The sequence below is a fragment of the Halichoerus grypus genome, chromosome 3, assembly GCF_964656455.1.
Source record: "Halichoerus grypus chromosome 3, mHalGry1.hap1.1, whole genome shotgun sequence".
NCBI classification, from domain to species: domain Eukaryota; kingdom Metazoa; phylum Chordata; class Mammalia; order Carnivora; family Phocidae; genus Halichoerus; species Halichoerus grypus.
In genome coordinates, this window is record NC_135714.1 from 16,344,155 (window position 1) to 16,371,925 (window position 27,771).

General features: G+C 38.1%; 1 protein-coding gene across 4 annotated transcripts in view; it reads right to left on the reverse strand.

The window, feature by feature from the left end:
* Positions 1-27,771, reverse strand: part of KCNIP4 (potassium voltage-gated channel interacting protein 4) — a 1,107,245-nt gene that overhangs the window by 108,326 nt on the left and 971,148 nt on the right. The window contains exon 2 of one of the 4 annotated variants that reach the window (XM_078068444.1): positions 18,285-18,386. The exons of 2 other annotated variants lie outside the window; for them this stretch is intronic. In XM_078068444.1, the coding sequence (XP_077924570.1) occupies positions 18,285-18,386 (102 nt within the window). Of the gene's footprint in view, positions 1-18,280; positions 18,387-27,771 lie in introns of all 4 variants that reach the window. One more of the 4 variants, XM_078068445.1, reaches the window with a different exon arrangement.

Here is a 27,771-nt window from a genome sequence, read left to right on the forward strand (position 1 = left end):
CACCCTAAAGTCCAATTTTTTAAGCATTCTGCTGGGATTGTTAATAAAAATCACCACTGTATAGAGAGCTTTTGCTCTAAGCCTGGCTGGGTATTATCTCATTCTAATACTGACAAAAATGCTGTGAGAGACCTATTATTGCCCTTATTTTACAAGGAATAACTGGGACTCACAGAACTTAAATAATCTACTCAAGGTCACATAGCAAGTAACTGACAGAACTGGGATTTGATCCCTGGTTTTTTAACACCAAAGATCATGAGCTCAGTCAATATGCTATTTTAAGAGCTGGAAATATATATATAAAAGTCCAAAATCTCTCTCTATATAAGTCCAAAATCCTAGGGGAAAAAAGATTTTATATATATATATATATATATGTCCAAAATCTATCTATTATCTATCTATCTATCTATCTATCTATCTATCTATCTATCTATCTATATTAGTCTAAAATCCTAGGGGAAAAAAGATTTTAGACTGCCACTGAACCCCCAGTGCCTCAGGGGAACCATGCCTGGGTGCCTTGGAGAGATCACCGTGGTGGCAGTCGATGCTGTGCTGATTTAGAAACAAATAGAACAAGGTGTGGGAGGGATGCTATCTCAGAGCTGGAAAAAACAAAAAGACTGTGTGCTTTTATACATTTTACCATCGAGAAATGTGTGTGTAAGATTAAAACCAGGACCAGGTGGGACCCTGGCCACCTGAATCATCTCCAGGCCTCTGCCAAGATTTAACTCCGCAGGCATCTTGCTGAGTTGCTAATTCAGTGCTGCTTTTGCATCCCAAGACAAGCTGAATACAAATAGCATTTTAATTCATGTATCTTCTAACAGATTTAATTTTAATCAGACAACTAATTCCCAAACCCAGACACCCTTGAGCTTCCCAGCTGTCTCTTTGTTATTTGTTTCTTAGATTTAACTCTCTCAGGGCCAAGGTTGTCCTACGTCTGAGTAAACAGTCCCCTCAGGCCATGACACAGTTGGGCTAGAAATTGGAGTTCAAATCACCTGGGAACAACAGAATGAGGTTTAAAAATAGGCATCTTTCTCCTCTTTCTCACAACTTGTCTTCTACAGCAGAAGTTTATTACAGCCCAACTTATAATTATGCGAATTTCACTCTATCCAAGGTCAAACCATACCCTCCAGAACATAACTATAGAACATCTTGCTTTACAAACAAATATGAGTGTGAGGTCTGCCTTCCTAAAGCAAGTGTTTGTAAACAAGGCCTGTGATGCTGAAATAAAACCATTTTATAAATAATGTCCCTCCACTTGGAAATTTGGTTTAGAACCCAGGCTGGGTACGCAGAGAGGAGTACTTGCTTCATCATAGCATGGGACACCGGGAGGCTGCTGCCTCGTTCCACCTAGGACTGGCCGGACCCCTGGCTGCATCAGTTTGACAGTAGTGTGCTAGTTTGGCACACTAAATATGCTCAGTAAAAACATATGAAATCAGTGAATAACTACTATAAGCCTCCCAAACATAATGGATGTATCTACATGAGGTCCATTTTGCAATACAACGTGACCCTTCTTTACATAGTGTACCCATTTTTCATTATAAAAGATCATAAACACTATTACTTTAAAATCCTATTTGAGCTGAAATTGATTTGTCTAGTCAAAGATTCAGCTGGCTTGACTTATATTGTTTTATCTCATTTATAAAAATACCTTTTGAGTCTTTATTCCTAGTGTTTATGCTTTATTAAATTGGTTTAATAGTGACTTAATCAGTATGGCAATAAAATCATGATGAGGATGATTACCTCCTAATGATATGCTGCATCTGATTTTAGAGGCTTTGTCCAGTGGCAGGTATTGGAGGGTCGTTTGGTGAATTTTGCCCTAGGTTTTAGATTTACACTAAACATCACTGGGAGATTCTTGACTATAACCATAGAAAACAACTTGTGAGAATGTCTAGCATAAGGAGTAGATGCTACTGTTTGGTTAATGTTCATGTCTGACCCAGCAGGACAAAGATCAAGCTGTCTAGGTGAAGACTTCAAAAGCTATTGTACATGGTACCGATGCAATTTGTTTCCTCTCTTTCTTCCTACTTTGAAAACTTGTACAGGCATTGAGAGAATACCATATACACAGAGCATTCCATTCCTTGGCTCCAACCCTCACTGTCCTCAGAGCGGTTGGCATTATAATCAGTTGAGGACACTGATTTTCAGAATTAAGGAATTTGCCTAAGTTCACACAGCTGATAAGTGGGGTTGCTGGGAACTGACACAAATCTATTTTCTGTTCAATCATTTGACTTCTCTCGGTGGAGAGTTCAAACCTGGGACAAGCACAGTAAGCAACTGTTTAAACTTTGCCAAATTTAAATACTTTATCTCAAGAATCCAAAGGCCTGGGAGCCCTCCTGACTCTTGCTGTGTTCACAGCCATGCACCTTTCCACCCACCAGGAGCTATTTTCAGGTGCACATAGAGAGTACATGAGCAATTAACTCCAAGCTGATGGAGCACAGCCCACGAGTAGAAAGCAATCAATCCCTCCAAAACACTGCGGGAGTCCTAGCACACCCTAGACCACCCTAAACAACTAGAACCCCCCCAATTTTTCTTAATCAGACGTGTGTCTTCAGTTCTGGTTCTGAAATTATGTTAGGACCAAAAAAACCCTTCATAATTAGTACTTTATTCTATTTAATATTCATATATCACATGGAAAATGAAAAGTATTTTGAAAATGGCCAATTATTTTGAACATCTTTTGTTAGAGGTGGTTGTTGACAATGACATTAAAATTTCCATTCGAGGAGAACTTGAATTACTTTGCAATTTCATGACTGGATTCAATCACTTAGAAAATATAACTACTCAGGGGACGATTGCTGGAGCTATTTCTCATGGCACTCATGAATGGATCATCTCTACCTTATTTACAAGCATAAATAATAACTCTTCATGCAAGCTTAGATTTTAAAATATAATCACCTAATTGGAATGCTTGTTATTAGTGTAGCCATATTACTACCGGAGCAAATCATGTGTGACTCCTTATGATGGGAGCTATTATTTCATAGCTGGTAGGGTCTTACTTGCTTTTTGGTAAATGAGCAACGTAAAAATTATATTGCAAGTCATTTTACACAGAGAGAAAATCTACAATAGAAATGCTGGGGTTTGGTAAGAAGGAAACAAGGAATATGATTGAACTTACACATCAAGATAGACCCAAAAGATTGATAGTCTAGTCAGGAAAGTCAACAGCTGAGAGGGAATACAATCAAAGAGAAAATATTTAAAATGGTGAAACATGGAGAGAGATAAAGTAAGATAGCCCACGATAGCTCACTAAATTAAAAATGCCCTAACAAAAGAGTTTCTCCTCAAGTTTGATAGACTTTCTTTAGTTTGTCTTTAAAATCAAATAATAATAACAAACCACTTTTTTAGCATTTGCTCTGTGTAAGCGCTTCACTTATATTAACTCATAAAATCCCCATCAGCACACTATGGATAGATACTAAATTATGTTCTACAGATGAAGACACTAGCCCAGAGAGATGAAGTAACTTGTCCATGGTCACACAGTAGCAGGGCCAGAGTGTGAATATGAACTCTGGATACTCTGGTTGCAGGATTCATGTCATTAACTATTCTGTTGTTCTGCCTACCATAGAAGAGGAAGGAGGATCGTGCTCCACTTATCTGGAAATCACACATCCAACCTAGAATCAGGAATTGAGTAGCAAAAGGGCTCTAGGCAGGAAATAGAGTTACCCTAGAACTGAATGTGGTTTTGAATCCAGCCCCTTCACTTTGTAAATTTATATTCAAATATAAAGCCTTAGTACCAGCGGTTGTAAGTGAAAGGCCATGGCGCACACAGCAGCAGATCTGGGCACAGACCGGGCTCTCCTTGACTCCTAGTACAGCGCTTTGCCAAATGCCTGTCATGATGTCCTATCTCAATAAGAGTGTCCCCATGCTTACTACACCCACAATTTTAATAAGCTTCCCACTCCACTTGGAAGCAGCTGGGGGTGGAAAAGAAGGGGTACAAACTAAAAGAAGCCCATGAGTCACGGTAATGATGCCTAACATTTGACAGCTGACACCTTGTAGTAAACAGAATTCTTTCACTTTTGTTATTATAGCTAAACCTCACGATTACCCTATGCGCAAATATTCTCACCCTGCTGTTACGGATGAGGAAATCAGGGTTGGAAGTAATGTAACTTATGAAGGACATAGTAACAGGAAGCTATGAGTGACAACTTAAACCTAAATGTACTGACTCTAAAGTCTAGAAGTGACAGCTGATTGCCCGAGGACAGAGGAGGGAACATAAAGTTGAAAAGGCGCATGAGCCTATTATAGCAAATAATATAACAAAGTGGTCAATGACCAACTTTTGATCTGGGTCATTAAGAACAGGCTTTGTTCTCTTCATTTCAGAAGATAAAATGCAGGTGATATATTTTTAAAATGCTAATTTAAAGCCTAATGTAAAAGAATAAACATGGACATTTTATGTATTTATTGTTTATTTATTTAGATATAACTGATATATAACATTATACTACTTTTAGCTATATAACATAGTGATTCGACATTTGCATATTTTGCAAAATGATCACCACAATAAGTCTAGTTAACATTCATTAACGGATATTAGCCAGACGGATAGAAATTTTATTTATATAAAGTATAATGTTTGATTCATAAGATGTTACTGGGTAGTTTGATTCATAAGATGTTACTACTTACTAAATAGACAGTAAATAGCTGGAATCTATTATGTAGGGAATTAGAAAAAGTTTGGGTAAGTTTAGTAATAAATTTTTGGTGGCATATCAGGGGGATGTTTTGGGGCTAATATCAGGGATGCCAGTAACATTTATCTGCCATGGTCATATTTAAAATTTATTTATTTGAAAATGTAATCTCTACGCCCAATGACTCATGACCCCAAGATCAAGAGTTACATGCTCTTCCGACTGAGCCAGCCAGGCATCCCTGTCATGGCTTTATTTAAAACAGAGCATTAGGAAAACCGAGCAGTGATCTAGGTTTTGTTATGTTCTTTCTAGGTTTAAGCTAGTTTCTTGCTTCAGAGAAAGTTAGATTGCTTAGTTCAAATGTCAGCTGGACATTTACGTGTGACTAGGGTAAGTTAGTAAGACTCTCTGTGACTTAGTTCTGCCGGATGTCCAATGCCGTAAAGATGAGAGTAAAATCTAACCTGATATTATAGTATAGAATGACTCTGGACATAAAATGAGCTGGTACGTGTGACTGGGACATAGTGAACAATCATAATATTGTTGTTATTTGTAGTAATATTAGTATTAATTATGGTGACACCTATTGCCACCATTACAATAAGAAGAAAAGTGCCTGGGAGCACTCATTCTAGCAAATTATTCAGTTGCTCCAATTATTTTCGCCTGGGTCTATTTCTCAATTCTGATACTGGATGATGCGTTTGACCTCCCTAAACCTCAATTTTAAAGTCTATAAACTAGGAATAATACTAATATCAATTTCATAAAGTTGTTTTGAGAAATTGTTTGAATGATATACTGACATACAGTAATTGATATACTGACATACAGTAATTAATCAATAAAGGGCAGCAATTATAATATTAATAACTACTGCACACTTACTAGTGAGGCATTGTTCTAGAATCTTCAGGAGTGAGGGCTCTGTTATTATACTTCTTGAATTTGAATCCATTTGCTGACTCTTGTTAGCTCTGTGACCTTGGACAAGATGTTTAGTCTCTCTATGCCTCAGTTTCTTCATCCATAAAGGGGGATAATAATAGGACTTACTACAAAGGGTTGTTGAGAGGTTGAAATGAAATAATGTGTAGAAAGCACTTAAAATAGACCTTTTATACTCTTCCACTTTGGTATGGACAAAGGAATAGGACTATTTTTTGGAATGGAATTTGAAACAATAACCTAGCTTTACCGCTTGTCATTTCCTCCCACACACCGTATGACATCATATCTTGGACAATTTGCTATTCTCTGAACAAAGCCTGCATTGTCAACTTTAATCCTTTTTGTTTGCACCATCTCCTTCTACATAGATCTGCCTTTCTTCCTCCTCAACTTTCTCTCTTTATTCTCTTTAAGGCTTTTCTCAATGCAGACAGGGCTTCACAGAGACAAGTCTCCTCAGACTTCCATCCAGCATGCATGGTTGTCTATGTCTGCTCTGATTGCTTTATGTATCATTGACCTGATTGAATATCTGTCATTTCTTCTGTGATGTGAACATCTGGAGACAAGAGATCTATCTCAATTATCTTGTTACCATCAATGCCTAGCATGGTTCTGGATACTAGAAACAGTTCATCATTCATTCATTCATTCATTCATTCATTCTTTCAATTATTTATTGAGTGCTTATTATAAGCCAGGCACTGTTCAAGGCACTGTGGACACTAGAATGAACAACAACAAAATTGTTGCTCACATAGACCTTAATTCTAATGGAAGAGTCACTAATTGGACATCCAAATTGTTTGTTTTTTTGGTGTTGAGTTGTTAAGTTCTTTATATATTTTGGATATTAACCCCTTATTGGATATATCATTTGCAAATATCTTCTCCCATTCAGTAAGTTGGCTTTTTGTTTTGTTGATGGCTTCCTTCACTGTGCAAAATCTTTTTTATTTTGATGTGGTCCCAATTGTTTACTTTTGCTTTCGTTTCTCTTGCTTAAGGAGACATATCTAGAAAAATGTTGCTATGGCTGATGTCAGAGCATCAGCCATAGGCTCTCTGTTCTGGGCTCTCTATTCTGTCCCATTGGTCTTTATGTCTATTTTTGTACCAGTACCATACTCTTTTGGTTACTACAACTTTGTAATATATCTTGAAATCTGGAACTGTGATATCTCCAGGGTTTTTTTTGTTTTTTGTTTTTTGTTTTGTCTCAAGATTGCTTTGGCTATTCAGGGTCTTTTGTGGTTCCATACAAATTTTAGGATTATTTGCTCTAGTTTTGTGAAAAATGTTGTTGATATTTTGATAGGCATTACATTGAATCTCTAGATTGCTTTGGGTAATGTGGGCATTTTAACAATATTAATTCTTCCAATCCATGAGCATCATCTTCTATCACTATTGCCTTATATTTAGGCCTTTGTTTTCTCTTGCAGGCAGAGAAGTCTAGTGGTGAAGACTTACAGCTCTGGCATTATGTTGTTCAAGATCAAAGTTCTGCTTTAACAGTAATTGGGAGATCTTGGGTTAGTGATTTAACTTCCTTGTTTAGTCTCTCATCTAAGGGGGGGTTATAATTTTGCCTTCCTCACTGGTTTACAGTAAATGTTTGCAATAATTCTTTAGGCTTAGAATAATGTTGTTCTCAATAAGAGTTAACTGTTGATATTGTTTGTCACATAGACTTTTTAAAAAGTTTTCCGACTGATTTTCCTCTTGTTTTTTTCTCCCTCAACAATTTACTTGCTTTCTGATTTTTTTAAAATTTATTTTTGAGTCATTTTATCACTCTGACTCTTTGTTGGTTCCTTGATTTAGAAACCAATACCCAACTAGTTTTTGCTGATTGTTTTGATACTCTGTATCTTGTCTTCAAATGTTGCTCTTGATCCTTTGCCAATTTTTTCCCTGGCTTCAAGTTCACCATCAACCCTTCTAAAGTTGGACTTGTGCTCAACTCCCTTGACTATTGGCTGGCTCTAGCCATCTGAAAACCCAATCAAGAAAGGAATCACTTCCATTTTGATACAAAAATCCCACTTCTGGGTATCTATCAAAAAAAAAAAAAAAGATGCAAACAGGACATTGAGGCAATATCTGAACCTCCATATTTATTGCATTATTATTTACAATAGCCAAGAAATAGAAACAAGCTGAGTGCCCCTCAATGACTGAATGGATAAAGAAGATGTGGTATAAAGATATAACAATATTATTCAGCCATGGAAAATAAAGAAATCCTACCATATGTGATAGTACATGGGCATTATGTTAAGTGAGATAAGCCAGACAGAGAAAGACAAATACTGTCTGATATCATTTATATGTGAAATCTAAAAAACACAAAGTCAAAATTATAGAAACAGAGAGTAGAAAAGTGGTTGCCAGCAGGGTTTGGTGGTGGAGAAAACAGGGAGAGTTTGGTCAGAGGGTACAAACTTCCAGCTAGAAGATGAATAGTGTTTGAACATCCAATGTAAAATATGGTGACTATATTTAATAACACTTATTATGCAATTGACGTTTCCTAAAAGAGTTCTGTCCAAAAGCAAAAACAGACAAACAAGAACAATATATATGTGAGGTGATGTACGTGTTAATTATCTAAAGGAGGGGAGTCCTTTCACAACTATACAACTATCAAATCATCACGTTGTACACTTTCAATATCTTACAATTTTATGTGTCAATTGTAACTCAATAAAGCTGAAATAAAAAAAAATAAATAAGAGGCTTGGATGTGATTCCTCATTGCCTCCTTTTATTAGTAAAGTCCAGTGTTGTGTTGGTAGTAAGAACCTTCAGACTCCGGTCACAGCTCACCTTGTTTGGTGGCTTCTCTTCCCCACTTCTCACTCCTCCTGTCTTAAGCTTCATCTTTTCAACTACCTAGAACTTTCTTCCTCTTATTTCTCTTTCTAGTGAAATTATTATTCTCCAAAGGGCCCTGAAGAAATATTACCTGTTTGTGAAATGCACTTAGGTGGGATTTAATCCCTTCTCTGTGTGGCTATAATTGTGATCATCACTGTCCTCGTGGAATAAGAGCATCAGCAGCTAACATTTATTGGCCACTGTTGTAAACAGTTCACATGCTTATTTACTCCTTGGGGGAGTATATGAAATATTTACTATTATCATTTCCACCTTTCAGATGAAGAAATTGAAGTTCAGAAAGAGTAAACAACTCACCTAAGTCTTCTATAGCTAGTTAGTTGGTCACAGAACCAGAATTTGAACCAAATAGGCTAGTCCCAGAGTTATCACCCTTAACTTCTTAACACTAACATTTTCCTCATATTGCTTCTCACAGCATTTACCTGTATTCATTGTATCTGAGTGATGTCTATACATATTGGTTTATTTCAGTACAATGTCAGCCTTCAGAGGAAGTGATTTATGTGTTCCCCTGTTCCTGGAGCTATTACTTTTAAAAATAATTAGTGCTCCATAAATGTCTGCCATGTTGAAATGAAATCCACTAAACCTGCCAACAGGAGACAGCTGTCCTGGGACTCCTGTCTCTGTCTTTCTTACACTCAGACTCATTCCTGGTTTAATGAAGATTCTTGGCAAATACATGATGGACCAGGAAAAAGAATGCTCATCTTTCCCTTTGTCACTAAATACTTATGTGGCTTTGGACAAGCCACTTAATCTCTCCATTTTTCATTTGCTAAATGGAGAGTATAACCCTTGTGATCTGTCATTCTCTCATGAATTTAATGAGGATAAAGTGAGATAATCAGGATAAAGAATTTTAAAAACTACAAAAGACCATAAAAACGCCAGGGACAAGTATCCAAATCAGTAAAACACGTAGTTTACAGCAAGTAAATAGTAGTGCCGACTGGTATGCAATTTGGGTTAAGTGTTGAAGTTCTAACTTTCCCCACTTCCTGCTTCCAGAGGTAGTGAAGTGCCATAAAAGGAGGAAATTTTATGCTAGCTTTGAAACATCTATCATTTGTCATAGCCAGGAATAAGAAGTGCCATCTTATTGGCTCCTGCAATGCTAGATCTGGAAGGAGAATTTGAGACACAGTCTGGGCTTCTCATTTGTAGATGGTGAGACGGAGGTCCAGGGAGGGGAAACAACTCATTCAAGGGGCTACCACCATCTCTCTGGACAATATGGGCTGCACAAGACTTGTCCTATGCTGAGCAGATAAGTGGAAAAAAAAAAAAACCTCTAAAACCAATCAAAACACTGAACATAACTGGAGAGCTGGTGAAGTACAGATTCTGAAGCTCAACTTCTGGGTCAACCTTTTCCCCTGCCCCCACACATCTTACTGATAATGATTCTCAGTCCTCATTTTCCTATTCTGTAAAATGGGAATAATAAAGGGAGTCTATCCTATAGAGCCATAATGAGTTAAACTGTGCAAAGCACTTAGAACTGTACCACCCACATAATAAGTACTAGATGCTTGTTAAATAAATAAAAATAACATCTGAGTATTTGAATGTAACATTTTTAGGGCTCATACATATAATGAATTTAAAGGACCTTGTTTTCTGCTTGCAAAGTAAGTTTACAAACCTTCATGAGTTATGCTTCTGTTCCTACAAAGATTTTCCTGACTATATGCCCAGGTCAGAGTTTTTACCTAAAGTCACTAAAGAGTTAGCATGAGGTTGAGTAATTCTCAGAAGGTTAAATATTTTTAAAAATTTCCCAGAGTTTACTGTTGTATTTTTAATTGACAGCATGTTAGCTGTTTAAATCACTTTTTGAAAACAAATCCTCCAACAGCCAAGTGCTGATGTTTCTTCTCCAAGAGAGACATCTAAAACTTTCCATGATCAATATGCTACCGGGCAAAACAAAACACACTGAAATGTTATGCTGTATTTGATACCAAAAGTCTGAAGTGAAAGTTAGGAAATCATGTTTTGCAATTGTACAAGGCAGTACACTGATGGAGTCGTCTAACCCCACAATTATTATGTTGCATTCACTCTCCTGTGTTTGCTCAAATCAACAACAAAAGCTACTGGAATGAAGCTTTCATTTAGTGAATCAGTTTTTTGATTGAATGGGAGTGCTCAGATTTACTGGGAAGATATTATGAAACAAATTCAAATAAAAACATGTATATAAATACAAACACATAAAATCAAGTGTTTAATATTTTATCTTTTGCATTTGTTCCTGATTATTATCTAGTAAGTAATCTTTTGGTCACCGTAATGTCCTTTGAATGAATAGAGAAAAATGATTACTTTATAATAACATAATTGGGGCATAGAGAGACACAATGAATTACTCAGTTACCTAATAAGGAGACATGGAGATATAGCCACAGACTTGACAGCATTTATATTTTAAAGAAAAAGTATTCGTGCTCACCTAGAGTAGAGTAGCTAGGGATTTCTTGATACTAAGCCATTCATGAAAAAGCTAGTTAAATTCCTTAATCCTAAAATTATCTACTCAATATCAACATACATTTATCAGCCAGTTGTCAGCCTGTCATGAAACTGGGAACAAATCTTCCAAGAAGAGCGGCGTGACTGATTCTGAGAATTGTTACTGGTCTTGTAGATCCCCAACCCCTGGCTTCCAAGATATAGAGAAGCTGGAAAACACCTCCAGCTGGCCTCCAGAGCCTCCCTCTATCCTTCTACATGCTGTTCTAGGGCTTGGAGACTGGCCTCTATGGATATTATTTCAACTCCTTGCCCTCCGCCCAATGGGAAGCACCAACAGATCAGAGAGAAGGAAGAGAGGGGTTATGGTATTTATTTTTTGGGGTCCCTCCTGACTGGAGGTTGGGTTGTAGTGGCTGCTTTCCTCTTCCAAGGGCCAGTATCCCTGCTGTGAAACCCTCTCTGATAGCTATAGGTATAGCTGTAGCTTTCTTCCTCTCTGGTAATGATGGCTATAGAAGTGATAACTTCACTCCTATGGGTCTTGGGGGCTTCACCAGCCTTGTTGGGTCTAGAATCCCCGCTCCTATCTTTGCAAACAATCCCTTCATTAAACTCCCTTCGATGGCCCCATTTAAGAGTGCCTTGTGTTTCCTGCCAGAACCCTGACTGATACCAAATCACAGAATTTCAGTGTTGGAAAATACTGGACTTGAGTCTCGTTTCTCATCCTAGATTTTTTTAATAGCTCTGCTATTTTGAAATATCCTTTCCTTTCTATAGATCTCAGTTTTTTCACATATAAAATAGGCTATATTCCTTGTAATAGGCTATTGTTGTTGTTGTTGCTGTTATAATAGACTAAATACTTAAAACATTTAAAATAATATGAACTTTTGCTTAGATAGAAATTCCCCTTAGGCGCCTAGGTTGCTCAGCTGGTTAAGCATCTGCCTTCAGCTCAGGTCATGATCCCAGAGTCCTGGGATCAGGCCCGGCATCGGACTCCCTGCATAGCAGAAGAATCTTCTTCTCCTTCTCCCTTTGCCCCTGCTCCTGTACTCTCTCTCTCTCTCTTGCTCACTCTTTCTCTCAAATAAATAAAAAAACCTTTTAAAAAAAAGAAATCCCCCTTCACTCTCTCCTTGAATTTTTCCAGTAAGAGTTCTATTGATATGACAGTCCTATATCTTGCAGTCATTCAGTGAATGCATCTGTAGCATTGGACTAAGAGGATTTTGGGGGTGGGTTCATTCCAACTTCTCAATTGTAGATTCTACACAAATTATTACAACCTATCAGAACCCAGTTGTCTCAATTGTGAAATGGGGATGTAAGGCCTACCTTCCTGGATGCAGAGTACCAGACCTAATGCTTTCCCATGTTTCCTTCCAATTTGAAGACTGGTGATTCAAAGTGTGAAACAGAGCTACAATTACACACTCTAAAAGGGCTTCCTCAGTCAATATCAGAGGTGGTCAGTGCAGCTCAGCCTGATGAAGTGATGAAGACAGAAGGCTCTGGAGTCACAATCCCAGCTCTGTTAACTGGCAAAATTGTCTAACTTCTTTTTGCCTCGGTTTCCTCAGCCATTATACAGGGAAAATAATACACCTGCCTGAGAAGCTGACTGGGACTCTCAACTGAGTTAATAACTTGTCATATATTCATACTTATGATGTTTCATGTACTAAGTACTTTGCATAAATTATCTTGTTTAATCCCACAACCACCCATTTGTCTGGTGATCCCAATGGTCTTTCTTTTTGTATCATGAATAAGCTATGCTCCTTCCCTCCTTACAGCCTTTGCTCTTGTTGTGTCCTCTTCCTTGGAACTTTCTCTCCAGACCCTCATACCATGGGCCTCCTCGTGTTTTTGGGTCTCAAAAGTGACCTCATCAATGATGCTTTGCCTGATCCAGACTAAGTACCTTTTCCACCTGCATTCAGTTTCCATTACTTTGCCACAGGTTGACTTATTTTATAACACACATCACCTTCCGAGATTGTCTTTGTTTTTATGTTTATCATCTTTCTTCCCATATAAACTCAATGAAGACAGTGAACTAATAGGTCTTAATCCTCCACTATAAAGCCAATGCCTAGAATCATGTGGACAACACATGGTTTTTCAAAAAAATAATGTGAACAAATGACCAAATAAGGAAACTTAGGGTCCAGATAATTTAATTAAGTAACTCCAGGCATTTTGTTAGTAGGAGGCACAAGAGGAATTCAAATGCACGCCGGGATGACAGTAAAGCCCGCCTGCCTCCATCTGCCTCTTCCGGTAGTTCTTGGAAGGGATAATGAGGGTCTGAGCAAGAGCCCTCACACAAGACAGTAGTACATGTAAAAGATATTTCAGAGAGAAAATTGACCAGACTTTAGTGGTCAGTAAGATGGTGGGTGGGGAGCATAAAGTGAAAGGAAGTTGTTTTTAATTTCAGCAAGTGGACAGCTTTCCATGAGTGATATGAGAAAGTCAGGGAGTGGGATCCAGTAAAGGTAACCAGGCTCCCATATCTGGTTGGTGCTCTTATCTGCATCTAGGGTCAGGTGCTCAAAGAGCAGTGGGCAATAGGCTACACAGGGCACAGGGGCCCAAACTTAAAAGCTAATCCTTAATTCACAGCCCAGGTGTCCCCAGCCTCAGTCCCTATCCCATTTCTCACTCTTGTTGGGGTGTTTTATGTCAGGAGGAAGACATTTGAATCATGTCTCTTACTCCCATTCCACCGGAGGCCACTGCATGGGTTTGCCATGCTTGTTGTTCCCCAATATCTTTCCAAGGCACTTAGAATTTGATATTTGCCTGAGAATCTCAAACTTCATAGTTAAGAAGTATGCTTGAACACAAAAAGTTTGGGGCTTGTTATTTTTCCTTTTGTTAAAGATGAGTAATATGTTTAATTTTCAAAAATTTAATACTGGCTATAATAATGTCTCATGTAGAAACTCTTTGTCATGTGCTACTTCTTTTAATGCTTTCATTTGAAGCACAAACAGCAGAAGAAATATTTCAAGTCTACATTTAACAAATGACTATAAAATGTGTATAATTTCCAAATATTGAGGATATTAAATCTATGTAACAAAAAACTCAAGAGGTAATATACATGATGTGTTTAAATATTTAAAAGGCCAACTCAAAAAAAAACAATTTTCTAAAATACACGAGAAAGCTTGCATTCACATAATTTAATGCTTTCATCCAATATTCCAAATCTGGGAAAAAAATAATCTAAAAGGCATACACAGATGTATACACAGAGATGTTTATCCCAGTGCTATTTATATTATGGGATGAAAAGGGAAAAAATCTAAATATTCAGAAGCCAGGGAATGTGGTCAGAAACAGGATACTGTCACTTTACAATGTAATAATATGCTTCCATTAAAAATTCCATTTACATTTTTAATAACAGGGTTAATATGTATGAAAGCATGCAATGTAAGAAAAGGATAAAAATTTGGTATACATGTGATCATTAATGCACACACATTGATGGAAAAAGATGTTACTTATTATCCGCAGTTACTTCAAAGTAGAGGAATACACTAGGATTAGGAGTGTGTTGTGTGGTCTGTGTGCGTGTGCGTGATTTCTTATCTTTTTTTATGCTTTCTACATTTACTGTCATGAAGATAAGTGACTTTGGTGAATAAACCACTTGCCCTCCCAGCTCTGAAGGAGAAGGAGGGGGAGGAGGAGGAAAGCTGTCCTGTGAAGGAAGGAGCAAGTGCTACAGATTACTCTCAAGCATTGGACTAGGACCAATATGCTTGGAAGTTAGAAAGGAAGCTGATTTGGGCACAGCATGAGGAAGAATGCTCTTTAAAGCTGACAACCACCAAACGGGTGTCTCCCTGATGAAGCAGAGCATCTCCCTGGTAATGACAGAGGAGTCTGTCTGGGAACCCAATGTGAGGGGAGGCTAAAGTCTTCTTAGGCTCTCTTCAAACTCTCAAGTGCTCTGACTAGAAACCTAAGCACTCCATAACTCTGCAAGAGTTTTGGCCATTCTGTAGGAAATAGTTCTTCTTTTGTTATTTGCATGGTATTGATAAATCTCACATTCCTGCCCTGAGGAATGAAGAGCCCTTTCTTATCTGTCTTCCTGGAAAAGAGAATGGAATTTAGAATGAGTATTGGCCCTTCTTAACTACCTTTTGGCCCCTAAGCTTTGAAAGTTCATGGGATGTGGTGGAGAACATTCCCTCAGCCACTGTGCAGCTCACTCAAGCCTAGAATGAGCCCTGTCAAGCCAACCCTTCTTCTCTGTGTGTGTCTGCATGCAGACATTCGGTGGCCAAGCTTTTTCTCCTGGTGGCCTAGGGTCCTCTGCCCTTCCAGGCACCCGGCTCTAACTCTCACAGCATTTTTTAAGTCCTGTGCCCGACCCCTTAGGGCCAGATCATGGATAGGGACCCACGAATAATGCCTTTCTGATACAGCAATGGAATTAATGTGTTTTCTGGGGTGTTCTTGTGGCAGGTGGCTAGTGGGGAAGGGAGCTATATTTGCAGAGGTTTTGGAGTCATAGTCCAAGTCTAGCATCAGTTCAATAACAGCCAATTTAATGAAATCCTATTTTTCTAAAAATGTCAGTTTTTAGAATTATTCTGCTCATGTTTTGGTATCTTTTATTATTATTTTTTTTTTCCTCTCAAGAAAGATCCTGGCTTTTCCCTCACACTTATAGTTGAAAATTTCATTGCATCCTCCCTGCCCATTTATTTGGGGTCTGACTTTACCAGGGATTGGTGCAGGAAGAGTGTTAATAGGACCCGGCAATTTTGTTCTTCCCAAGTGAATATAGGAATCCATTTTAAAGTTATATTTTACCTGTCTACTGTGTACAAATGACTATGTTTTCAGTGAATATCTGGTAAATTGGCAATTTTGACTCCAACTTGAAAGGAGGAAAGCAATGGCTCTAATAAACATTTGCTGACAAATAGTGGCAATAAAAACGTCTGCAGCTTCAATATTGTGGATGGTCGGGGTTGGGGCGTTATTCTGGGATTATGGCCTCTTAGGTTGCTGATGACACATTATGTTTTTGTTTGTGAGATAGTGTGCATGGTGTGTGCAGTGAATGGAAAAAATTGAAGCAATGGATCTCAACCATAATTTAAATTTTTTGTCCATCAGATTGTCACTAATAAAAGTAATTTTGTCCCGTCCCCTCTCCCCACAGAATGTTCTAGTAGGATAGGACCTTTTTAAAGCTGTTTTATTTACTGCTATATCTCCCCGAATGGGAATAGGAATTGACATATAATACATTTATGGCGAATGAATAAGTGAATTAATTAAATCTTCTTATTATGATATATTATGTCTAACCAATGCCACTGAAGTAAGTTATTGTTTTATCCTCGGACTTTTGACTGGATGTATTGGGTTGTTTGAGGTACTTTCTATATTTTCTCCATTTGCATTGTGGAGACTAGTGAAATTTCAGGGCATTCACGTTTTTTACAACACTGAGCCCATCAGTTCCTATAAGATGGTGAGGCAGAATATAAAGAGAGTTGGTGAAGATATGGGTTAGAGCCCCACACATAGAATGTACTAGCCAGATTCTTCATACTCTGTTTCGTCACTGCCAAAGAACACCACCTTCTCTGTCTGATTCTAACAGTGGTTTGATGTTTGAAAAAAAATTGTGGGGGCACCTGGGTGGCTCAGTCATTAAGCGTCCACCTTTGGCTCAGGTCATGATCCCAGGGTCCTGGGATCGAGCCCCACATCAGGCTCCCTGTTCGTCGGGAAGCCTGCTTCTCCCTCTCCCACTCCCCCTGTTTGTGTTCCCTCTCTCGCTTTGTCTCTGTCAAATAAATAAAATCTTTTAAAAAATTGTGTATGAAAGAATGTAAACAGGGGCGCCTGGGTGGCTCAGTCAGTTAAGCGTCTGCCTTTGGCTCGGGTCATGATCCCGGAGTCCTGGGATTGAGTCCCGTGCAGGGCTCCCTGCTCAGCAGGGAGTCAGCTTCTCCCTCCCCCTCTCTGCTCAGTCTCTCTGTCTTTGTCTTTCAAATAAATAAATAAAATCTTTAAAAAAGAAAGAATGTAAACATAGGATATTTATAAATGTTCATTATAAATTGTATATAGCATCATTATAAAATAAATAAAGCATTGCCCTTTAGATACCCCCTACTTTCTACTCCTCAAGAATGTCACAAAATTGGAGAGAAAGAGAAGGTGGAGAGAGTGAAAGTTAGTCTTCTGTGTCAACTTGGCTAAGTTAGGCACCCAGTTATTTCAACCAACACTAATCTCAATGTTGCTGTCAAGGTATTTTGCAGATCTGGTTAACATCTACCAACAGTTGACTCTAAGTAAAGGAGATGACCTTAGATAATGTGGGTGGACCTCATCTCATGCTGAATAGCCAGGCAAAAACAGATTTCCTGGGAAAGAAGGAATTCCGTATCAAGACTGAAGTCTCCAGTCCTGCCTGAGTTTCCAGCCTGCCAGCCTGCCCTAAGGATTTCAGACACGCTAGCCCCCACAGTCATGGGAACCAATTCTTTAAAATAAATACCTTTATACACATGTTTGTGTGTATATGTATGTATGTACATATATGTACATGTATGTATGTGTCTATGCATGTATATGTGTGTATGCATGTATATATTGGTTCTCTTTTCCTAGAGAACCCAGAGAAAGAGTAAGCAAAGAAAAAAACACCCTCACATTTGTGTAAATGGTTTCCACTTTGTAGTAGTTTTTCTAACCTAGTGATATTTCTGAAGTTTGGCAGTATCTGAATGGTGTGAGCCAAATGCATAGATGTGAGTCAGGAAATCTACAAGGTGATGCAGGTTGAAGTGTGTAGCAGCCCTGCCAACCAGTTAGGCCATGGTCATCCCAAGGCTACTCTCACCTCTCAGATCAAACAGAAATTTCCAAATGTTTTGAAGCCCAGGCTCTTGTCACTAACACTGTGCCATCAGTCTGCCAGACAGGAAGGACCTCACAATCACACAAAAGTTCCGCTGGGTATTTGGGTACACAAGAGTACATCAACAGACTTGGTTTTGCATAATATAATATATTGATTTTTTTTTCTTTAGAAGCACAGAACTGGAGTGCATGCAGACCTAAAGGAATGAAACAAACATGTGGCGTGGGGGGAGAAAAAAAAAACAAAAACAAACTTGCTTTGAACAGCAGGAGACGACGTTTTGGCAGCTGAGCAGGGCAAGAGCTTCATGAGCCGCTCTTTAATGCTGCGCTTGGTGCTGTTCTGAGCGTAGAGGAAACCTAGAACATATGCGATGGGTTCTGTTAATGTTGTCTGCGGAGAGAAACGGGCATGCTGCACGGCTTATCACAGGAAGCTGGGCAGGCAGGGTATGGATGCAGCCATCTGCTCAGCAGGCAATCACAGGCAGAGGGTTGGGACCCCAGAAGGAAAAAGAAAGAAAAGAAAAGAAATCCTTTTCTCCCCCCTCTGTTTTTCTCATTGTTTAGGTTTTCTTTTCAAAACTTTTCTGTATGTTGCATTAGAAAGTGGAAATAGAATCTCGCGAGTCTGTCTTTCGAGCCGTAAGAGTAAAATTTGGTGGCTTTTTTTTGGCTTTAGGTAGGGAAGATCACTGAAAGAGTTAACTAGATTGAAATGTCTATATTCAAACCAGAGTTGGGGCCCACATGACAATTTCTGTTCTCATTGCTCCCCATCTTTGGTTACAGAGGTCATAGATGCCCTGCATGAATCAGTCACACCGCAATCACCTGTTAGTACCTTTGCCTTCCCTGAAAGTGAGACAATAGATGTCTTTGATATGCAGCCTCATTAACATAAGTGGACATGCCCAGAGATGCAACAGTCCTTTGCATTTTTCACAAGTGGACATTAATGGACAGAATTATTCAAGCAGAATAATTCCAAAAGAAGCAAGGTGTGTTCACAAACTGTTAACCCCTGGAATGCATAGAGTTGTATATGTGACTTCAGATGGTTGGGGAGGAGTCCAGGAAAATCAGTAGCACTTGGGTGGGCAAGTTAGTAAATGCTTGAAACAACTGTTGGTGTCAAGAGCCACAACTGTCCAACTCATCATCAACTTGCCCACTCAGTGCCCAGAGCCTGAATTTGCATGGTGATATTATATATCTATATATATATATATAGTTCCCCCTCCAAATTAGTTCAGAAGGTGTTTGAATATAAGGCAATAACAAGAGAATCAATTTCAATATAGGTTAGACCATCTTCCATCTTTATAATATGGACCTGGCAAATGTATCATGTGTTGCTTTTCTACTTTATAATTCCTACCTTGGAATTATAAGGAGTTCTGACCACAGCCTGCTAATCTATTTCCCTTTGGGGCTGTTCCACACCATCATCAGTGTGCACTGGGTAAAAACCTGATAGATCTTTTGTGTGGGGGATGACAGTGAAGTAGTAGATACATAAATCAAATCATATTATTTCTCTGCTTAAAAGCCTTCTAAAACCTTCATGCTATTCTTTGGAAAAAAATCACACTTCCTACCATAGACCCTAATCCCGGCATGAGCCGGCCGTGCCTCACTCTCTGAACAGCATTTCCACCACCCTCTTGCTCTGGAACATCAACCGGTGACCAGGCTATTCTTCTTACCTTTGTTGGAACTCACAAAAGTCTCTCCTCTGCCCTTGACACTTATATGGTGTGAAATGTCTTGTTTACTTGATATCCCAAGTTCTAATTGATGGTCTGGCACATAAAAGGAGATCAATAAATGTCTGACAAATGAGTGAATAAATTTACTTTCAATACCAAAACAAGACCTGATTTAATTTCCTTGATTAGTATCTAAGTAAGCTTTTAAACTTATAAAATAAATCTGATTTACATAAAACAGACTCTTTAGTTGGCTTCTTCCTTGTACATTTGTAGAAGGACACATCCACCTAAGTACTGTTTCCTTTGTAAACTTCCTCTGGGACATTAGGATTTTGTTTTATTATTGCTTCCCAAGCAGGACATTCTGCTTCTCTTTGTGACATTTCAAGCCCCCTGCCATTGTATGCACAGTCTGGTGGCCCTTCACCAATGATCAACTTCAATATGTCCATGCAGCCTTTAAAACTCAATTCAAAAAAAAAAAAACTCAATTCAAACACACTTGCTTCTGGTAAACTTTCCCTGTTGTATCTCCAAGCTTCCTGAAGGAAAGGGCCTCCTCCATCCTCTGCTCTATCTTTCTGTTATTCCTGCTGCACACTCTATTGTTATGGGTATCACATCCTACAATAGGGTGAGACCCTTCTCTGATAAGGAATTAGAAAGAAAACGTTCTACCAGCCATCTGCAGTAAGAGAGAGACTTTAGTTTTACCTTGTACCCAGCTCCTTTACTTCAGGTTTGATTTCTTGATGTCCAGCCAAACTCCATAGTCACCCCTGAAATTGGTACATGGCAAACACTCAAGAAATATTTGCCAGTTGCTTGATTTCCTCCTTTCTCCTTAAATTCTGATAACTGCCAAGCTCACTCTATCTATAACAGCTGCTGGGCTCTCAGGTCTGGGTGTAGGGGAGGGAGCTTCCTGCTTCCCAAGCACTCAGAACTATTAATGGTCACTCCCTGACTGCACCCCAATTTGATAATTAATGATGTTCTTCCTTGGAGCATCTTTTGAACTGGACTATGAGGTAGACAGTTTGCTGTTTTTAATCAGGAGTCAGAAGCCCCAGATTATAGCCCCTGTTTTACTATTTCAAGTTGAGTGACCTTGGACAGGTTATTAAACTTCTTTGTGTTTCTGTCTTTTCTTTGTAAAACAAAAGGACTTACACTAAAACATACTGGTTGTAAAAATACGGTTTAAAGGTCCCTTTTAGAAATACATTTAAATATAAATTGTACATGATTTCTAAGTTGTTTTTACTTCCTGGTAGATGAACAAATCAACATTTATTTGACTACAGACATTATTCAAATTCTCTAGGGTCTTTTCCTTCAAAATAAATAAGAATATGATTTATCATAAATGTTAAAAATGATATAAACAAAGTCCCCTAAATGATGTGGAAAAGCAAGTATTTTATTTTATTTTATTTTATTTTATTTTATTTTATTTTATTTTAATTCCAGTATAGTTACTATTCAGTGTTATATTAGTTTTAGGGGTACAGTATAGTGATTCAAAGCTTCCATACCTCACCCAGTGCTCATCACGACAAGTGCATTCCTTAATCTACCTTGTTTTTATAGTGTTTTCTCCTCAATGAGAAATTTAGCTTTCTTAAGTCAGGTTGTAGACTACACATAATTTCCTCTATGTCCACACCTCTCTTTCTCTGCTACCAGATAATTCTGCTCTTTTCCTCTTAAAGTGTACTAGTTGAGTGTTCAAGCACTGTAGTAAAACAGCCTGGAACCAGTTCCCAGTATGTCACGACCTTGGGTAAGTTTATTGAATCTCTCTGAATCTCAGTTTCCTCGACAACAGAATGAATTAGAAATAGTATCTACCTCATAAATTTGTTAGACTCTAATGAGATAATATATAAAGCATTTATTTAGCACAGTGATTGTTCATAATTTCATAATGTACTTTCAATAGATGTTAGATATTAATTTCTTTCAGTTCTTTGGGTACATGATATTCCCTCCTACCTCAGGTCCTTTCCAGATGCTATTACCTCTAACTGAACCTTTTTTTCTTTTCTTTTTTACCTCCTTGTGGCTTGGTTAACTCCTGTCTGCCTTGAGAGTTCAGTTCAATATCACTTTCTGAGGAAAACCTTACATGACAGATGAAGCTAGATTATGAACAGCTCTATTATATGCTCCTAGAGTTTCCTATATTTCTCTTTCATGGCATTATCCTGAATATAATTAAAACAATTGATGACACAATTATATATTTGACATATGTCTTCCCTACTGCAGTATAAAATTAAAGATGTCTACATTCAGCTTTTAGAGAGTAAATGTTGCTGAATATGTTATCCAACTATAAGCAACCATAATACTGGTCAAACCATATGAAGCAACTGTTTTCAAGTACTGAACAACAAGAAATGTAGTGTAGTACCTGAGGGAAAAGAAATCCAGGAGGTGAGTTCCACAAATGCCCTGGATCTCTCTGCCTAGTTGGCATGTTATTTCCATAGTTCAGAGAGGTGCAGATCATGCTTACAGACATCAGAATTCTGGACTCCCAGAGTGACTGGAATTTGCAGGACAGGGTGTTAGAAAGGAGAGAACTGGTATGTGTGTCAGAAGGGAGGATTTATGTGAGGATTAAATGTGGGTCATTGTGATGATTAATTTTATGTGTCAACTTGGCTGGGCTAAGAGATGCCGAGATAGCTGGTAAGATATCATTTATGAGTATGTCTGTGAGGGTGTTTCTGGAAGAAATGAGCATTTGAATGGGTAGACTGAGTGAAGAAAATCACCTTCACCAATGCCAGTGGGCATCATCCAGTAAGTTGAGGGCTTGAATAGAACAAATGTCAGAGGAAGGGTGAATTTGTTCTCTGCCTGAATTGAGACATCCATCTTGTCCTGCCCCCAGACATTGGCACTCCTTATTCCCAGGCCTTTGGGTTTGGAATGGAACTATACCACCAACTTTCCTGGCAGATGGTGGGACTTCTCAGCCTCAATAGTAGTGTGAGCCAATCTTTCATTGTCTCTATATTTATCTACATATCTATCTATCTCCAATTGGTTCTGTTTCTCTGGAGAACATTGACTAATGCAGTCATTGATCAAGGGCTGAGTGACGCATGCTCAAGATCAGACTCGATAATACTTAGGAGGCAGAAGCTGCCGAAGGGCTGAGAATTGAATGGAAATACCAGAAGTCATGTAATGCTGGGAGATGTTGAAGTTCTGACCCAGAAGAAAAAAAAGAAAAAAAAAAGTAAGGAAGGGAAGAAACCACACTGTTGCAGTAAGTAGCACTGGCATTCACTGGAGAGCTCAGACAGACTATGTTTTCGGAGTAAGGATCATTTCCTAGAGTAAGGGCCACACCCTATGACTACATATAAAACCAAAATTGGCCTATCTTAACAAATAATAGAACGAAAGTCGGTAAGACCAAAAGGAAGTGCTAGTAACTATGGAATGCCTTCCAGAACAATACTCAACACACTTGAAAAGAAGATAACAAAATCCAAACTACTTACGATGCATTGTAACAATGTCCATCGAGCTATCAAAAATGAGCAGACATGTAAAGGAACAGAAAAATGTGACCCGTAATCAAGTTCTTAAGAAAAATGGTCAATAGAAACAGACCCTGGGATGACACAGATATCAAAATAAGTAGAAAATGACATTAAGGAAAAAGATGGTCATAGTAACTAAACAGTTGAAAACTTTTGGCAATCAAATTAAAACTATAAAAAGGAACCAAATAAAAACTCTAAAAATGAGAAGTAAAGTTTCAAAATATCAAAAAAATCAAAGGGATTAAAAAGTAAATAGACTTTTAGTAATTTAAGAAGAGTAGTCTAACGTGAATACAATTAAAAAAAAAACAGATGAATCAGGAGAGAAGAGTTTGCAAAAAAAAATGGCCCAAATATTCCAAATTTAGTTATAAAGATTAATGTACAGATCCAGGAAACTTACTGAACCACAATCAAGATATATACAAGATGAATCACGTATAGGCACACCATAGTCAAATTGCTGAAAAAGAATGGAAAAAAAAGCTTAAAAAACCCAAATCTGGAATAAAAGGACATATTCTAGATAGAGATAGAGTAATATGGGAATGGTTTCTCACAGAAACAATGGAGGCCAGAAAACAATGGACTAAGTGCTGGGGGAATATACAGACTTTCAACCCAGAATTCTATATTCAGTGAAAATAGGTTTTTTTGTTGTTGTTGTTGTTTGTTTTTTATTATGTTATGTTAATCACCAAAAATAGTTTTTTGAGAAGGAAAGTGAAATAAAGATATTTTCAGATAAACTAGAGCTGAGAAAAATCATAGCCACTAGAGCTGTATTACCAGAAATATTGAAGGAATTTCTTCAGGCTTAAAGGAAACGATGTGATATGAAGATCTACAGATAGAAGTAAAGAGCAAAATAAAGAGCCCCGGAAATTGAAAATATGTGAATAAATATAAAATTTTATCTTATTTACTTTGTTTAAAACAACAACAAAAAAAGGTATTGTGGAATTCATTACATTTATAGATATAAAATTGGACAATAGCATAAGGGATGGGGGAAGGCAAATGGAACTTTACTGATACTACATTTTACACTAAGTGGTACAATATTAACTCTAAGTAGTCTGAATAAGGGCAGGAGACATGTTACAACCTCTAGATGCTAGGGAAACAGGTAAGTAATAGTAAGAGGAGGTGCAGTTGAAAAGCCAACTGAGGGATTAAAATGGAATACCCAAAATATTCAATTAATCCCAAAGAAGTCAGGTACAGAGGAACAGAAAAGCAAAGAGAGCACAGTAAGACAGCAGACTATAGCCAACCATACCATCAAAGCAAAAACCAAATCTTTCTTATCTACCACTGTATCCCCATTACCTTGCATAATGCCTGTTATATAAAAAGTGTTCAATCAATATCTGCTGAAAGCATGAAATCAGACTATATGTGTTCTATGATGGTCTCAACATATACATATTAGCTGCATGTCTATAATTAGCAGATGCATTTAAAATCTGCATGGTGTATTTCTTCACAGTGGGTGAAGCCATCTCCTCCCCACACTCTAAATGGATATCTGGGTACGAAGACTCTCTGCTAAGGATGAGTCTGACTGCATTCCCCAGCCAATAATACTAAAAGAAAATTAATGTTGAAGGTCAGTCAACCAACAGAGTGCCTTAGTATGCAGGACATTTTACCCTCATAGACATTCTTTGATAGATTAAAAACCTTACATCACATAAATATTTATTCATTTATTTAAAACAAGCATTCATCATAACACTTATAAACATTTAAATAATGTTTACTGTAGTACTGTGGATATACAGTGGTCATATAAGAGAAAGTCCCTGCTCTCCGAAGTCTAACCAACTACATCAATTTTAACACCTATTGCATTTCATGTTTAATTTGCCAATTTCTTTCACTAAATATCAGATTCACTGAAGAAAGGATTCTGTGCATTCATTAATTTATTCAAAAATCATTTATTGAGTGGCTAGAATGTTCTAGACACCAGTCCAGGTGCTAGGAATAATGTAGTGAATAAAACAGACAACAATTCCTGGGCGCCTGGGTGGCTCAGTCATTAAGCGTCTGCCTTCGGCTCAGGTCATGATCCCAGGGTGCTGGGAGAAGCCTGCTTCTCCCTCTCCCACTCCCCCTGCTTGTGTTCCCTCTCTCGCTGTGTCTCTCTCTGTCAAATAAATAAAATCTTAAAAAAAAAACAAAACAAAACAGACAACAATTCCTACTTTTGTTCATCAGACATTTCGGTCAGGGAAATATAAAAGCTGGGTGATGGACACTGGGGAGGGTATGTACTCTGGTGAGCACTGTGAATTGTGTGACTGATGAATCACAGACCTGTACCCCTGAAACAAATAATACATTATATGTTAATAAAAAAAATTAAAAATAAAGAAATAAATAGCAAAATATAAATTTGTCAGATAGAAAGCAGAGATGAGGCATAGAGACTTCTGTTGGTGAGTGGGTTGGGAGGTGGGGTGGGGAAGAGTGGTTTTTTTCAATGTGGTTCCTGGGGAAAGATTCAGTGGAGTTACTTTTGAGCAAACATGTCAAATGAGTTGAAAAAGTGTCTTCCTCTGTTTTGATTATTAGCATTATTAGCAACTAGTGCAGTATATTATATATATTAGGCACTAATGTAGGTTTGTTGAGTGATTAATCTTCCTCATTTATTAATTTATTCAATAAATACTTATGGACACCTATAATGGACAGATTAATACCTTAAATTATTGGTTGTATAAACCTCTGAGTCCAATGATATGTTCATAAATTTATGGCCTTAGAAATCAAAATTAATTCAACTCCCTTATCCTTGCATGGAGAAGTTAAACCAAACTAGAGTTCTGGCCTTCAAAACTCCTGAAACAAAATAATACAAAAAGAATAAAAAGTAAGTGTGCAAATAAATAGGCCACTTCACATTGTGATACAATTGAATGAAAATGCCTTCATTTTTACCAGTGGGAAAGGTTTCATCTTACAATGCCTGACATTACTGAAAATCCATCAGCCCAGGGTGGTTGGCCCGTATTTGTGACCCCCCGAGATTTCAGCAGTCATATACGTCAGTGGTCATTTGCACAGACTGCTTTTCTTTTTGCCCAAGAAATGGCACTACATGTAAATGTCAGGTTTCATCAGTGAGTGACGGGCCTGAACTATGAATTCGACAACTAATGACGATGGTGATAGATGTGGCAATTTCACGGCAATGAGAAGTGTGCTTATCATTCACAGCCCTGTTCAGCTTCTATCTTGTGCTTTTGAATTATGGACAAGGTTTTTCTTCCTAGATGTACATGCCGTCTTCCCTGGAATCAGTAACTGTGACCAAATCACTCAGAGTTTCAGTGGCACTGTGATCCCGTCTGTGTGTCCCTCCTTTGAATCAGTGACAAGCTGATTTATGAGCAGTTACTTGATGTTGAGGCTAGGAAGTGTATTCTCGACTATTGGCAAATGTGAACTTAGCTGCCAGAATGTTTACTTTTCAGATAAGCTTATGGCTCATAAATAGACACACACGGTTCATTTTGTATTTCACCCAAATTTATTCCTAAAAAAGAAGGCCCCAGATAATTTGGGGTTCACATTCTGGTGATAATTCTTACCGAAAATGGCTGCTAACTATGCCCACTGTTATTGGTCCTGCGGTCAGCCCCGGATGTAACTGTTCACCTTTAAGGAGGGCAGCAGCAGGGTTAATGACTGAAAATGAGGGGGAAATATCTACATTTAATTTTGAAACTTTATGAATTTTGGAGGCAGAGCACTGACCTTCCAACTGACCGTTTTTTTTTTCCCCGGTTGTAAAAGAGTTACCTTTTATCTTTTGGTTAATCCAGAAGAAGGGAGCCAGAAGGTACCTGAATTTGCTGGAAATAATCTACAGAATCTAAATGCAAGTAGAGTAAATTTGACTCTACTTACAGCTGCTACTTGAAGACACCTGTTTCTCATAAAATGAGTGCCAGTCTGTCTGTCAGCTGTTCAGGCTCTCTCCTGTATCTCTCTCTGCCTCTGTTTTCCCAAGCTCATTCTCTCCCTCTCTTCCTTAGCCTTTGTCACTTCCTTACTTCTCTGTCTCCTTCTTGCTCTCCATCTCTGTGTTTCTCTCACTCCAGGTTTCTCTCTCTTTGTCCTTCTACATCTCTATTTGTATCTCTACTTTATCTTTCTCTGCTCTCTGTCTCTTCCCACTTCTGACTCAGTCTCTCAATCAAGGCAGCATTCCGCTGAATTTTCTTTACCTTTGTGTTGACTGCATGCCTCATGAAAAATGTAGAGAGAGCTTTAGTCAGCTGAGTACAGGATAATTATTGTACATTATTGCTGGGCAAATATTAGTAAACAATTGGATGGTCAAAAGCTACAATGCTTTCTAAACCAGTACTAAGTGCTTGTGGTTGTCCACATTACTGCCTCCTTCTCTTGGCAGAACGAGTCAGAGAATACTAGCAGAAAACA